We start from the raw sequence: 15,428 nt of genomic DNA, 5'->3' as shown, positions 1-15,428 counted from the left end.
TGCCCTCTGGCGGCGGGCTCGGCAAGCGCGAGAGGGGCGGCCCACCCCCGGCCACCCCTCCGCGGCCACCCCTCGCGTGACGACTGTCCTGCCCATCACAGCCCGCCACACCGAGCCCCTGCACCATGGTGCACCCGTCTGGCACTTCTCAGGCCAACCAGGCGTTCTAGACAACGAACTTCGACAGGTTTTGGCGGTGAAAGGCGGCTTTTGGCTGTGTGTGGCGTAAACGCCGAGATAGACGGCTGGCCTTTTGAAATGAAATCTGCGAGTCCGCTTGTGAAGCCAACCGTTCAGCACTGACGGCCCCCTATTGGCTCCGGTTTCGCGCTCAACTCATGATGACAGCTGTACCTCTGTCCTGGGAGGAGACAAGTTGCCAGCTGAGAGTGGAGTCGAGAGCCGAGTGGTGTCGCGTGGGAACGTGGAACGATGGGGAGAGATGGAAAAATAAGGGAGTTGGAACTGCTGTCGCGAAATATGAAAGAAGATCATTTTAATGAGGGAGTTAAGTCTATTACATATTGGGTACCGTTAGCCTTTGACATTGTTCAATGTTTTAGTAAAAGGTTACCATATGAGAGCACACACAAAGGGAAAGAAACATCCGTACAGGTGCGACACACACTTTAAAAATATTTAACTGTCCAAGACAGGCATTTTCCAACAGACCGCTTCACACCAACATACACAACACACCGCACATGCCCCTGGCGTGGAACAAAAGGTCTTTCATTCAGTACAATTTTAAGTTTCACAGATTCACAGCTCTTCTGGCTTACAGATTTGATGACCAATTGGACTTAATGAAGAAGAGCTGGTGGAGGATGAGGAGCTGGCGCTGGTACTGGTGCTTTCATTCCTAAAAGTAACAAATAAAATTAATAAGTGCACTTTTTGAACAGGGAAGAAGTAAACAAAGAACTGACAGGAAGTGAAGACATTGTTCCTAACACATTGGTTAGAAATTGGTTAGACAATAATGATCAACAGACAGGTAAAAGTTAACAATAGAAATGGATGGTGTAAAGATCCACAAAAAGGCTATTAAAATTGAGTTGAAGCTTTCAAGTAGTGGGCATAGCCGAACTGGCTGCGGGCCACCTCTCGTCTTTCGTCCCGATGTCGTCTTTAGAGCATTTTGCTACGCGAATCCGACGACGAATCCCGCGCGGCTGCCGTCTGGTAGGCTGTCGCAAAGTAAAGTCGTCTGAAAATCGGACTTGTCTCCGACCAAAGACCACTTTCCTACCGAAAAACGACCATTTACAGCCAACTGCTTCCATACGGTACCGAGCACAGAGCACGCGCGGGACCCCGGCCGGGCCGGACACGGCGCAGCACGGCCCAGCCGGGCTCGGCGGCGGCGGCCCAGGCACAGAAGCGCCTGCGAACCGAAGGATAGGCAACCCGCGGCGCTCTGGCGTTGTGCGGAACGGCATCGCCGCCTGGTCTTGAACTTGCTGGACCACTGCACAACGCGACAGACCGTCCGTGCATAGAGTAGAACCATTTCTCGGCGGCCGAGGCACTAGGACGCACCGCACCAGTTCGCAGTGAGAGCAGCCTTTCGGACAGCGCGAGAGAGGCTGACCGGCTTCAGAGTGACAACGACAACGCGCAGCACGTGCTGCTTGCTGCACTTGGCTTAGTCATCAAGGCACTGCAGGCTGAGACGTAGAAACATGCCCATGCGGCAGCGGAGTCGTTTCGTCGCTTTGTCTCTCTCGCAACCCAACGAGGCGCTCCATTAGTGCGAGAGAGACAGCGAATCAGCCTGCGGCAGGGGCACGCAGCAACGCGTCCACGAGTTGAAAGAGCGCGTCCGCGGCGTTGCGCGAGTCAGTGGAAGACGAAGAGTCATTTTTCGTCCTGGTCGCACTCGCGGGGCGTCTCGCATGGCCGAGAGAGGTGGAGGAGTTCTAACTTACCATAATTGCTGCTGTTGCTCCTGCAGCTGTTGCTCCTGCAGCTGCAGTTGCAGGTGCAGGAGGTTCAACTGAGTCCGGTGTTCTTCTATCTGATGTTGCACCTGAAGTTGCTTGAGCTCCAGCATATGTTGCTCCTGCAGTTGCTGGCGCCGCAGCATTTGCTCCCCCTGCAGTAGCTGGCGCCGCAGCATTTGCTCCCCCTGCAGTTGCTGGCGCCGCAGCATTTGCTCCCCCTGCAGTTCAAGAACCTGCGCGGGCGGCGAGGGGGGCGCGTCTGGCACTAAACAAGCAGAAAAAAAAAAATTAAAGACCGATGAACAGACCGCTGTAAGCCCCGCCGAGGCATTCGGCTTGAAAAAAAAATTGCGCTTCGGGGCCACTACACTGTAAATGTCTTTCGGTGAAAGGCTGCACCAACATATTATGGTGCAGATTTTCACCAACGAAATTTGTCAAAATATCTATAAGGTATAGTGAATTCTCAAAGGTATATTATGAAGTCAGCTGCACCACCATAATATGGAACATTTTCACCATAATATGGAGAATCTTCACTGTACAACATTTAGAGTGTAAGGGCTGCACTGCCACAGGAGCTACTGTCTGCGCATGGCCCACCCCCACCAATGGAAAACCAAGGCGCCACCTGCAAGAACGCGTGCAGAACCAACATGGCGCTCGGCATTCACATCGCGCGGGGTCCGAAACACAAAGGAGACCAATTAATTGAGGTCGAGTCGCTAAGAGCAATAGCTGGCAATAGCACTGGGCCTAGTCTAGAGAGTCAAATTTCCAACGCGTCGTTTGACATGTTTGCAACGATGACCAATGCACGCGGGACAAAATTTTGGATCCATTCATGTAAAATTTTAATTTAAGCGATTATTTTTACGAAGCAGGAAAAACTGCATTTTACACCTACACCGAAATGTTTGCCGTTCCGTGGTGTTGTAAAAATTGTCATTTCACCATGAACACGGACTTTCAAAAATTGCAGCCGATAGACCCAACAAGCAAAACTGCTCGGCTCGGCTGCTCATCGGAGCTCAGCTCCAGAGGCGAGGTGCCGCGTTGCCCCTCCCCCGGTCCGGGGGGGGGGGGGGGGGGGGGAGGAGAAGAGGCAACGATAGCTATTACACTTACAGTTACAATTACAGTTACTGACTTACCTGCAAATTCTCATAGATTCCATCACGCCCCTGAGATATCCCGTCACATAGATAGGCAAATAAATAAAAATAATACTTACGCCCACGGGCGGAAGGAGGGTGGTGGTCGCAAAAAGATAATTCTCTCTCCATCTGAAAACACAATGAAAACGTAAAAAAGTTAGCGCTATAACTCGAAAGCAGATGATACTAATGAGAATAGTGGGTGTTCATCAATAAAGTTCGACTGCAAAGGAAACAAATTTGGAATTTTAAAAAGGAGGTGCCATCTTATGAAGGCCCCAGAACCCCTTCATCTCCACGGCGCGGCACCACGCCGTCAGCCCGGCGTCGTCAAGTCAACCGCGGCACCCATAGCAGGCTGTCGCTCTGTCTCTCTCGCACTCATGGGGCGTCCCGCATGGTACCCCTACCTGACCCAGTGGCGTGCGCAGGGGCCACTGGGCGCAGGCACACCGCACACACAGGCACACGCCAGCGGAGTGGCATTGCGTAAAGAGAAACCGTCGGAAGTGACCGAGGGTGACTTCCGACGCCGACCGCAGCATTATCCATCCCGATGATCGGGGGCAGCCGACTGATCCCGAGCAGTCGCTCTGTCTCTGTCGCTCTCGAGGGCGTCTCGCAGGGTGCGAGAGAGACGGCGCGCCACCCTCCCCGACGTCGCGGCGTCACCACACTGGCATTGCAGAGCCCCGCGGCCCGCGCGGGGCTCAAGCAGTGGCACGCGCAGGGGGAGGGGTCAGGGGGGGGGTCATGACCCCTCTCTTAGACCACTAGACAGGCCGCCCTCGAGCCGTGCGGACGTATACTTGCTCTGAACCCAATAAACTTTCCTTCCAGCCACCTTCCTCGAGACCCTCCTTTCGGCAGAGACCCGCCGCCACTGAAACGCTACACCCGTTAGGAAGCTAAGCTCGCGGGCCCCACCCCGGCCCCAGCGCCACGGATGACCCGTCAACAAGCCAACCGCGCGCTGGCTGCTCGCTTGCACATCATCACCCTCGACACCGCATGTCCGCCGTGCACTAGGACTCAGGCGCAAGACTGCTAAACGCATCGATGGTCAGCTGCAACTACACTACAATGCAACTACAACTACAGGCGCGTCCTATGGACAGCGGACATCCAGCCGCGACGAACCCCTCGAAACCCGCCCTGCTGCCCGAGCTGCTGCCGCACAACATGACCCAACCGGTAGGGTCATCGCGCAAGGAATCTATTAGCATGGGGTCGGTCACACGTTCGGTTCGAGTCCCACTTACCCCCCGCACGCAGAAACCACTACGACAGCTATCAAAACACAGCCACCGAAACACTCACCTTGCAAGAATAAACAGCAAGCAAACACCAGAGTAAAAGACCAGAGTAAAAGACCAGAGTAAAACACCAGAGTAAAACAGAGTAAAACACCAGAGTAAAACAACGCCTCTCTGACTGGCAGCCCCACTTTTCTCTCGCGGTCGCTGGCTGTCGCTCTAGCTGTCGCCTGCTGTCGCTGCCGGTGGCTGCCGGTAGCTGCAGGTGGGGGCACCTCCCATCCCCCCCATCCCCCCTCCATCTCCCTCAGCGGATGTTGCCGTCTGGTTGCCGTCGTATGCTTTTGCCTGGTAAACATGACAGCTGTTGAATGGGAAGAAGTGAAAAGGCTGGCCGCTGGCTTCCAGCGAGCCCAGCTCATCTCCACAACTCAACGGTAATTTCATTTTATCATTTTTTGACATATGACAAGTATTCCCTTCGTAGAAAGTTACGACTTAAGACTTAAGGTTACATAACCTCTCTTTTCTAACTTTCTGCTTCTATTGATTTGAATACATAAAACCATAGTTGAAGCGGATTACTTAGAAATGAAAGGATAATGTTCTGAATGTCAAAGTAATTTTTCTCTTTTCTACACAACTTCAGCTGCCACATGAACTGTAATTGATTTGATTTGCAAATTTCAGACTGTCAGAACGAAACTGTGTCGAACTAATGACCAAATTGGTGGATATGAAATTAATAGACATTATTTTCACAAATGATGGAAAAGAGTATGTCACACCACAACAGCTCTTGACAGAATTAAAAGATGAACTGGAGGTGCATGGAGGTACTGATTTCTTAGTACCGTGAAAGCGGGTAATATGAACCACTCCTCAAACTCTTTTCTATGATCGGTAATCGGTGATTCCTGTGGCATCGAAAAACGTTTCGGTTTTCTAGCATCCGAACTTCTAATTACCTTGGCTCGAACCAATCATTTGGAAGAATTTCAGGGGTGGTCCACGGTGATGTTTTTTAAGTGATGGACTGTTTAAAATTCTTAAGTATTTATTCAACGTCTCTTGTGTTTCACAGGTCGGGTCAGTTTGGTTGACCTGGCCGAGATACTAAATGTTGATCTCAGCCACATTACACAAAAAGCTGCTCAGCTGCAGTCGAAGAGTCGTAATATAACAGTAGTTCTTGGTCAGCTTATTAATGGAACATATATCACTCAGCTAGCTGAAGAAATCAACGATTTGCTTGTTCAGCGAGGATTTGTCTCAACAAATAGCCTAACACAACAGTATGACTTGCCAAATGAGTTTCTTCAGAAGGTATTTTCACTAAGTGTTTTTTCACCTTTGTACTTGCATAGTCTTCTAATTTGTGATATCCCTTTTTAAAATGACGGTTATTTGACAGGTGGTGCAGGAAAATCTTGGGAAGATTATTCGTGCCAAGCAAGACCCTCGAGACCCTAATGTGTTCTTCACTGAGGCCTTTGTTGCCAGGAACATGGCCACTATTCGTGGTGCTATCATTGGAATAATGAAACCCACAGCTGTGAGCACATTACTGAACCTGTGCGGAGTGCAAGACCGACTGTTTTACTGTTAGTGTTCTCTAACTGTAATCAACGTAACATTAATGTAGTTATCTTGTCTTAACTATCTTTGTGTCCCATTTAGCTCTGTTTGAGGAACTTGCAAAAGCAAAGCAAGTGCCAGGAACATTATCGGGCAAACAAGTCTCCAATAGTATGTATGTGCCCTCAGTGTACTCAAAATCCCAAAGTGATTGGGTTGACCAATTCTACAGACAAAATGGGTTCCTAGGTAATTCTCAAACATTGTAACATTTAGTGAACATATGATCAATTTCTTTATGTTGTTAGAATTATTCTCTAATCCACACATCTGATTCCCACTTCATTTGTAGAATATGATGCCATGTCGCGGGTTGGTATATCTGATGGACAGGCATATGTCAAAAAGCACTTGGCAGGTGAGAATCTTTTATTTCTTGACAGTGCTGCTATTGGGCCATCCGTTTTAGAGCAAATTAAAGGTGCGATTGAAGAGGCTGTCAGCACCGGAACATGGGTTGATATATTGGTATGTCTCATCAACCCTGCCAAACTTGCTGAAAATCTGCTAGTTTTGAACAATATTTCAGGTGTACATTAATTATTTATTGCAGCCTACTTTACCATCTGCTCTGGATACCACATGTGCTGAGCAAATCTTAGTAGAAGTGCTCAAAACGGTTAAAACACCTGGCGGTAGTGTGCCGTCTGTGAAAGTCTTCAATAGCACTGTTGTAGTAACTGAGAGTTTTCTTAACAAACTGGTGGTTCCTCTCAAGGACATTGTGCAACAAAAAGCAGAAAAAGTAAGTTCAAGCACTATGCAATTTTTTTTATTTTGAGATAATTATCCTTGTTTTCTCTGATTCTTAGTGATATTTTTCAGTGTGTATCTTCTGGAGCCTTCCAACAATGGCAAATTGATCGAAACCAAACCCCAGAGGATAATAAGAAAGACGACATAAAAGAAGATAAGGTTGACAAGCGGGATGAGAGAAGGAAGAAGGCTGCAGGAGGTAAAGTTGGAGGCGGGACTCAGGTACAGTAAAATTTCTTAATGTCATGGCACGATGATGCCAGACCGCACAGGAATCATAAAAGTTATTGATATGCATTTCCATGATTGCTCTTTCAGGGCCGTGAAACAAAGACCAAATCAACTAAGAAGAAGGGTGGTCGTGGTGGGCGTGGAGGTGGAGATTCTGATGATGAAGCTCCAGTGATTTCTAGCCGCAAGCCCACCAACCTAGAAATTATAACCATTCATGATATCATCAGTGTGATTTCAAAGGAAGAGAGTTTTCGTGGCTTGGATGAAGATGACAAGGTGTCTTTGTTAGAAGAGATTGCCAAACATTTGCACCTGTAAGTGGTATTCCACATCAGATGTTTTTTTTTAAAACATATGAATGTATACTTTTAACACTTTCTCCATTTTCTAGGTCCGTAAACAAAACAGCCCTTGACGTGGCTCAAGCTGTGTTGGATAGCACTATGTCAAATCAAGTTGGCACCCGCAGAAAGACACACCATGACCTGCAGGAGAAGCTTAACAACCTCATCACCAACATCCGATTGTTTGAAAGAGGTCTTAAAGGATTTTCTACTGATGTGGTGCCACCAGCCAAAGAATCTGCTCATGATCAACTCTCCAAATATCTTCTAAAAACATTTGGTACAGACATTGCCAATGAGATAGTTGGCTTCATTGCCCAGGAACGCATGCTCCAGTGGGACTCCAGAAAAGAAATGCTACAAGAGGTAAGATAACTCTTTTTCAATTTTATTTCTTTGTAGTGGAATAAATTTTTTTGCCGCTATGAATACACTGACACTTTTTCTTTCAGACTCGTCAAAAAGTAGCTCAGGAATCTGGAGGATCTGAAAAAGAAGCTATTCAAAAACTAAACAAATCTTTAACTGGTTCATCACTTGATGACTTTTTCACCGCATTGGACTATGCTCTTGGCCCTGAAGTTTGTGATGTTGTTGTTCGCAAGCCGGACAAGAAAAAAGAAAGGTAAATTCAAAATTCACATGGTAGAGTAAATTCAGGTTGTAGCATCCTTTTTAATGTTTTTATGTTCTCACACATTTAGAGTTATGGTGTTTGGGCACCGGCAAGCTTTGCTTGAGCAAATGAATACATCCCAAGAACCAGCTCAAGTATTGCACATCGCTGCATTAATTCTGTGTCAAGGTGTAACGCAAAACATGTTACATGCATCTGGTCGTTATGTCAACATTCTGCTAGCTTTCCTTCAGCCTCATTTGCCAGTGCCTACCTTCAAAACCTTACAAGAATATTATGGTGAGCAAACTCACTCTACTACATCCTTTGATTGTTTCGCCTTGTTTACAATTTGGTTGAATTGTGTTTTTGCTCTCTTTTACAGATCTTGTTTTGAAACTTCTGTCAACAGATGATTCTGATGAAAGTGCAAAAGAAACTGTTACATTCCAGCTACAAGAAAAGATGTCTGTTATTAAAGAGATAGCGAATTCATTTAAAAAGGTGGGGGAAAATAAGGAATAATCTTGGCCAACTCATTAAGTGGAGACATTTGTGCTTTTATACTTAATTCTGTTATGGTAATTCAAACTAAAATCAACAACAGTTGATGGTTTTTCCCCCCTGTTTCTCAAGTGAAACAGACTGCCAATATTGTGTAAACTTGTGGCTGTTATTTTTCACCTTTGTTTTATTGTTATAAGTTCTGGTAAAAAAATCCTGTTAAACCTTGGGAATGTTTTCTTTAAAAAAAAAAAAAAAAAAAACTTACTAAGTAATGTTTAATACTCCATATTTTTCTGTAAGTCACCTCATCCAAAACCTCGCAGTACATACACTACCCCTACAACTCAGCTTCAAATTTTTCTAAACAAATGACCGCGGCGGCGGCTTCCTGCTTGCGGCCCTGCGTGGCGACGTGGCGATGGTCGGCTCGTTGGCCGCGGTAATTCGTCACGAAGCCTCGTCGCTCCGTCTCTCTCGCACCCCCACGGAACGCCCAGCCGGTGCGAGAGAGACGGAACGGCTGTTTCGGATTAACTCAGCGCCACTCACACCTCCACTGCATGGCGCACGCCCTGAGTGTCGGCCGCGGTCGGACTTGCGGGGAAGGGAGTGAGTGGACATCATGAACCACATCCCGGCCGGAACCAGAAGCCGAGGAGCGCCGCGCCGCCGCCGTCCTGCAGGCAAATAGGAAGACAAACACGAACGAAAATAATTAAAAACACTTGCAAAACACTGCCACGGAAACTGGAGATTGTGGCTGGACCCAGCTCTGTGGAAGAGAGAGGGGGGAAGCATGCGACAGAGGGAAGTCCCTCTCCGGGGACGTCGCTCGGCCCTGAGTAGTCCTGGAGCAGTGTCCGAGCCGGTCCGAGTCCCGCGTAGTCCTGCGGGCCCTCGGGTCCTCTAGGGCCGCACCAGGCAGCGTGAGGTCGAGGTCGGCGTGCCCCCTCCTTCCTCTCCCCCGTCTTGGTGCGGTGCCCGGTGCGGTGCCCGGTGCGCCCCGCCCGCCCTTTGCGTCCCTGCAGGCTCGCCGAATGCTATAAAGCCGCCGCCGCTCGCCGCGCGCCTCCACTGTACGTCTCGCCATCCCCGGAGCAGCAGCGGCGCGGTGCGGCGCGTGCAGCGACCTCCTCCACCATGGTACGCCCCACGGTACGCCCCTCGGTGCGCCCCTCGGTGCGCCACATTGCCACTCAGCCCGAAGCACACTCTGAAGGCGAGGTGCTCTGTCAAGTGGAAAGTGCGGTGCTCCGAATCTGTCGCTCGTTTGCATGTCGCGATGTCGCCCTAGAGTGTCCTCTCTCTGTCTGATTCGCGTCTGTCGTGTGCGAGAGGGTGGAGACTGGAGTGACGCTGTCACCGCGACAGTGTGCGTGCACGCGGGACAGTCCTCGTCGTTGTGGCGCGATTCGCGGGCGAGGAGATCTCGTTCTGGAAGTCCAGCCCCGTGAACTAGTCCAGCCGGCCTGGTGGAGGGCAGAGGTTGGCCAATGCGCTGTGTTCTCTTTCAGTCTTCTCTTCCGTCGAAAAATCAATGCATTGCCGTAGAGCGACTCGGCTTGCGCGGCGTGCGCGGCGCGGCCCCGGCGGCAGGGCGGCGGCAGGGGCCGCTCCAGTGCCGCATTGTTGTGTGGCCGTCGGGAACGTCGGGAAGTGGAGCCACGAGTACGTCATGTACGAGTCGAAAACATTCAAATTACGTTGCATATTCCCGCCCCGCCTACCTGGAGCTGCCTGGAGCTGCTGGAGCGAGTTCCGCCACTGGCGGGGCCGCACCGCACCGCGGAATGATGGGAGCGGTCCCACCGCGCCGCCTCCCTTCTCTCTCGCACTCGCGGGCCGCGCCTCAAGGGTGCGAGAGAGACGGAGCGACGAGGTGGAGTTCGCAGGCCGCGGGGCCGCGGGGCCGCCGCCTCGTGTGCGCACCCACATCACCCACATGCAGCGCCTGGCAGCGCCTCGCAGTGCCCCGCGGGGATTGGATGGGACCAAATCGCGCTAATTTCCTACACTGGACGAATAGGAAAAAAAATGGCTTTCTCCAACGAGAAGATGCCAATCTCGCCCTGGAAATAAAAGTAACAGTCAATTTAATTTTCATTTTCCACACGCGTTTTTTTTTTTTAGTTTTCCATTATTTTTTAAGAGTCTTACTGCCATCTACCGACATAAAAAAAATCGACAGTTTTGAGGAACACAACGTGCTGCATCCAAAAATAACGCTCCGTTTCTTTCGCCTTGGCACTTTTATTTGTAGAAAAGGGTGGCCGCGGTGACTTTGAAATCACCAGACGACGGAAGTTTCGAGACGAGTATTGTCGTGTGTGTGTATGTGTGTGTGGGGGCACCGGTGTGTGTGTGTGCGTGTGCGTGTGCATCGGGGCATCGATGAGGACGCCGGCGTGCTGACAGCAGCGCGGCAGCCAACGAGGCCGTGTGCCAGGACATGCAGGACGACGGGCAGCCCAGGGACAGATGACCGCGATGGAAGGCACGGCATGCCTTTTGCCCTCCTCCTTCTTCTTCTTCTTGTCCTTTATCGCTTCCGGGCCGCGCGTGGCCGCGTGGCCGCGACTCGGCCGACCCGGAGACTCCGAGGTGAGGGCCTGAATGGCCTGCACGGGCCGTGGAGAGTGCACCGCTTGCCCCGCTTGCTCCGCTTTGTCGGGGACGCGCGGTGACGGCGCGGCGACGCATGCAGACCACGCCGCGCCTAGCCGCGCCACCGCAAGACTCGATCGCGAACATCGACTTCTCGACGCGTCCCCCCGCCCCTTGCCAATCCCCGTTGCTCTCCGACCTGTAACGTATTGTTGTGGGACGCAGGACACTCTCGCTGTCACGTCCACACGACTCGCGACACGCCGTTTAGACGCAAGTGCAGAGTTCTCTGATTTTTTTTTCGAAACATGTAACTGCAGAGGCAGCGTAAAAAAAATCGCCTAAAAGACATGTCAGTCACGACGTGCGTGGTGATCCCTCCCGTAAATGGGCTGGCCGCTGCCTTTGTCTTCGCCCCACCTCGGAGTGCTGCGGGTCTGCCTAGCCGCAGAGAAGCTGCGTCGTTATAACATCCTCCATTCGGCCGCCCGTTCGGGGCGCTCCTCATACCGCGGCCTCTTTATTGCAACGCTCTGTCTCTCTCGCACTGCTGCGGAACCCCCTCGTGAGTGCGAAAGAAACGGGACCGACGAAAGCACTGCTCGGGATCAGCCTGCTCCGTTCGCGAAGTGAAAAAAACAACAACAACAACGTAAAAGTAGTTGATTGGCGGCAACAATCGTAGCGGCAATTTGACGAACCGACGAGCCGATAATCGTCCCGGAGTGTGCTGTGTTAACGGCCGGGCGAATCTGGGGCTTCCCCTGTCTGAGACCTGCAGGCCCGCAGCGTGTCCGGGTTGTGTGCCTGTCTCTCTCTCTCTCCGGCCGTAAATCGAAGCGGGTTAAAGTCACCGCCTTTGAGCAGCGCGATGCCATGGCGTCCCTGCCTGCAGCACGCCGGCTCCGAACAGTGCTCTGTCGTCGCTCCGTCTCTCTCGCACTCGTGCCCTTCGTGGGGCGGTCCGTGCGGGTGCGAGAGAGACGGGGTGACGAGGCAGCGGACTGCGAGGCAGACTGCCCCGCACAATGGCCGTGCGCCTTCCCCCCGCGACGCAACTGGTTCCGTCCTCGCTCACACACACGCACACACACACGGACAATGTTGCAAACGCGTGCTGCTACACCACCGCGAAAATGTGCGCGATTGAGCTTTGAGCGGCGCTCACGTCGCTCTTGAGAACAGAACACCGAAGTGAAGCGCGACGGATGGTTTGAAAATGTTGCCTCCCGGAAGCGCGGAAGGGGCAGGCACCCCGCCAGCCCGGCCGGCCTCAATGGTGTTTTGTTTCGTTTCGTTTCGTTGCCGGAGCAAAACGGGAAAAAAGGGGAGGACGCGTCGTTGTTCGCGGCGTTCGCGGCGTTCGCGGCGTGGCCGGCTCCATTCAGGACGCCCATTGCGCGGCGTGGCGTGGCGCGGCGCAGTCGATTAATAATTTCGGGATGCACGTGGCCCAGTGGTCGGTTACGCGGGCCTCGCCTACACTGCAAAACGAAAAGGGATGAAAAAAAAATAGCGGAGTTCTTTCGTCGCAGCTGGAGGAAGTCTGGAAAACTAAATTGGTCCCGATTTCGTCCATCGGGGCTGAGAGAGACGCGACGGTGGAAAAAGTGACCGCGATGTGGGACTTCCCTCGCAGTAGCTAGCATGCGTGATGGCCCGGTGTCACGCCGAGAGCTTCGCTTTGGAGCTTTGCCGTGCGATACGGTGCTTTCGTCGTGCCGCGCGGCTCGGCCCTGTCACACGGACACGCACCAACCCGTGCGTCCGAAACGCGGTGCGTGGCTGTGACTGCGGCCGCGTCCTCGCGCACCGGGAGAGCGCGTCCGAAAAGTGGAGCAGGGAGCGAGGCGCCCTCCGTCACGACGCGGACGACCTCCTGTGCTGCGCCCGTTTTTTGTGTCGGGCCCCGAGTGCGCGAGTGTGTGAGTGAGCGTGAATGCGAGAGTAAAATGATAGCACTTCTTGTGTCGAGTTGATTTATCGCAGTGTGGCGGCGTGTCGAGACCGTTCGCAGCGCTGCCACCGCGTTTTCGGATGTAAAAATGCTGTGGGGTCTAGAGAAGAGTGCAGAAAGAAAGTGTGAAACCGTCGTCGGGGAAATTTCCCGCGCTGAAAGAGACCTCGCGGGAAATCTCTCTGGAGTTAATGGTGCCGCTGACTCGGTACTCTCACTGCCCCTATTGGAGCCGTATTGGTCTCGATGGCAGCATCGGTCTCATTGTAACGAGACGGCGGAGGGTGGGGGCAGGGACGCCTCACCGCCTTGTGCCTCGCGCCTTGTGCCGAGCATCGAGGAGAAAGAGAGAAAGAGGCAGGCCACATGGACGCCGCTCTTCATTTGGCGCGCCCCGTGGCGCTCTTACACTGTAAAGAAGAGAGTCAGTCTGTCTGCCTGGCTCGTCGAGCGCCTGCAGCGTAGGCAACAGCAACGCACGCCTGCGCGCGACCGAGGAAGTTGCCTACGGGCGCTCTTTGGTGTCCCTCGCCGAGCAGCGACTTTTCGGAATGAGCACGCAGGAATGGCGGCCTCTCGCGCACCCCAACTAGATTGTGAAATGCCCTGTACCTGACACACGTGTCGCACAATCCCCGTCTCCCTCACACACACGCACACACACGCGTGTCGGTGGAACGGTATGGGATTAATCGGGGCACGCTCGCTCCGCCCCTCGAGATACAGTCATCCTCTGGCTCTCTATATGTCTCTCTTTCTTTCTCCCTCTTTCTCTCTCTCTCTTTCTGTCCCTCTCCCTCCCCCCGCCCGGCGCACGCATGGCCTGGGCCGCTCGGGACGCGACGCTCTCTGTGCCGCAACCCCGTGGCCCTGGCGCCCTGGGTGTAGTCGGCCGCGAGAAAGAGAGGAAAAAAGTGTCGCCCTCTCCGTCCCGCTCGCACTCGCCGCGCCGCCGAGAGAAAGGCGCGCGGCGTCTCTCTCGCTCCTCGCGAGATGCGCGCGGCGGGCGCAGCCTCGCCATCATTGCGAAGAAGTGCGACGCGGTCACGTCCGCGGCGCGTCGATGGACGACGTCGGCGTGGCCCCGTCACCCCGGTGCCCCGCGCGCCGAGCACCGCGTCGAGCACCGCGTCGAGCACCGCGTCGGCGGCCGGCCCGGACCGCAGTTTAGGGAATCGGGCGCAGGTAATGACGGGCCGCAGTGGGCCCGCGGCGAGGCTGCCAAGGCTGTCGCTGACGCCGAACAAAAGACGACCCCGGACCGCCCTCTGCCTAGAACACACACCTACACTAGAACATGCCCATCTCGCGGCACGCCGGCACAGCGAGAGAGAGGGAGACGGTTTCGCTATTCGACCGCCACATGTGAATCATGTGATGGCATCGGGCGCATCGGCCCGGCGGTCTTGTCTTCCGGGCGGCCCTTCGCCGGCGGGTCAGCGCGCTGCAGCGGGCCGATTCGTCGCTCTGTCTCCGTCGCACTCACAGGGATGTCCGAAGGGGTGCGAGAGAGGCGGAGTGATTCCCCGGAATCGCCGCTCCCGCGATGGAGGCGCACCGCCTCGCCTTTATGCCCTGCACTGTGCCCTGCTTGGGCTGCCGGCGGCGCGCTGCAGTGGAGGCTTCGTGCCCTCTCTCTCGCACGCCTGAGGGACGCCCCGTGGGAGCGAGAGAGACGGAGCGACCCTTCGGCCGCGGCCTGCCGAGGCGATCTCCCTCACGGCGGAAGCGTTCCGATGACGCGCGTAAAACCGCCAAACGCCGCGCGGGACGGCGGGGCGGCGGGCCGCGGAGCGACGCCCAGGACGCGCCGGACTTGGCTGTTGCCGCGTGGAAAGTAAGCGCGCGAACGCGAGTCCGGTCGGACACCTACACGGGGCGCCCTGAACCCGGGGGACAGCGACGCCCCCTTGGGGTCGGTCTGCCGACGCCCCGCCCCGCCCGCACCGTGCCTCGGTCGGTGGGGCAACCTGCGCGTCGAATACGCGCACGGTAATGACATGACGCGGAGAGGCCTGCCGCTCTGTCTCTCTCGCACCCTCACTGGCCTGCGCGCGAGTGCGAGGCAGGCCGCGCGACGAGGCGATACTCGTCGTGGTGCGTGCCCAAAAAGCAGCGTGTCGCCGACGGGCCGGCACGCGGAATGCGTTTCACGGCAGTGTCTTCACCGCGGGCCAGGAGCGAGAGAGATAGGAGGCTGAGGCTGTCTCCCTCTCTCTTCTCTGGAGATGATGCTTATTAAAGTTCTGCCTGCTTCCGAGCTTGCCGCCAGCCAGGCAGTCAGGCAGCCAGGCAATCAGCCAGCCAGGCAGCCAGGCAGCCAGGCAGCCAGGCCCGTGCGCTACCGCCAGGCTGAGGTCGGTGCATCCAGGGCCTCGCGGGCCTTGCAGTCGGTGTGGCCAAACCTGTGGGG

At 54.0% G+C, this 15,428-nt stretch overlaps 2 protein-coding genes across 3 annotated transcripts; one reads left to right on the top strand and one right to left on the bottom strand.

Annotated features, from left to right (window-relative positions):
- Positions 1-466: 466 nt before the first annotated feature.
- Positions 467-4,646, bottom strand: LOC117652522 (TOX high mobility group box family member 3-like). The gene is made up of 4 exons (XM_034397488.1): positions 4,424-4,646; positions 3,181-3,232; positions 1,932-2,211; positions 467-862 (listed from the first exon to the last, which is right to left on the bottom strand). Exons 2-4 carry the CDS (start codon positions 3,230-3,232, stop codon positions 763-765), a joined length of 432 nt encoding a protein of 143 aa, XP_034253379.1. The 5' UTR covers positions 4,424-4,646; the 3' UTR covers positions 467-762.
- Positions 4,633-8,733, top strand: LOC117652521 (E3 UFM1-protein ligase 1 homolog). 2 transcript variants are annotated; one of them, XM_034397485.1, is made up of 13 exons: positions 4,633-4,796; positions 5,050-5,195; positions 5,444-5,685; positions 5,774-5,963; positions 6,040-6,186; positions 6,290-6,465; positions 6,551-6,742; positions 6,823-6,975; positions 7,072-7,301; positions 7,379-7,697; positions 7,784-7,956; positions 8,036-8,247; positions 8,333-8,733. In XM_034397485.1, exons 1-13 carry the CDS (start codon positions 4,717-4,719, stop codon positions 8,470-8,472), a joined length of 2,400 nt encoding a protein of 799 aa, XP_034253376.1. In that variant the 5' UTR covers positions 4,633-4,716; the 3' UTR covers positions 8,473-8,733. The 2 variants fall into 2 exon arrangements, with proteins under 2 accessions (XP_034253376.1, XP_034253377.1); XM_034397486.1 differs by lacking the exon at positions 5,050-5,195 and having other exon boundaries at positions 4,683-4,710.
- Positions 8,734-15,428: the final 6,695 nt, after the last annotated feature.

The sequence above is a fragment of the Thrips palmi genome, unplaced genomic scaffold (assembly GCF_012932325.1).
Source record: "Thrips palmi isolate BJ-2018 unplaced genomic scaffold, TpBJ-2018v1 HiC_scaffold_7, whole genome shotgun sequence".
Taxonomy (NCBI): domain Eukaryota; kingdom Metazoa; phylum Arthropoda; class Insecta; order Thysanoptera; family Thripidae; genus Thrips; species Thrips palmi.
This window is presented reverse-complemented; position numbering and strand designations above follow the sequence as displayed.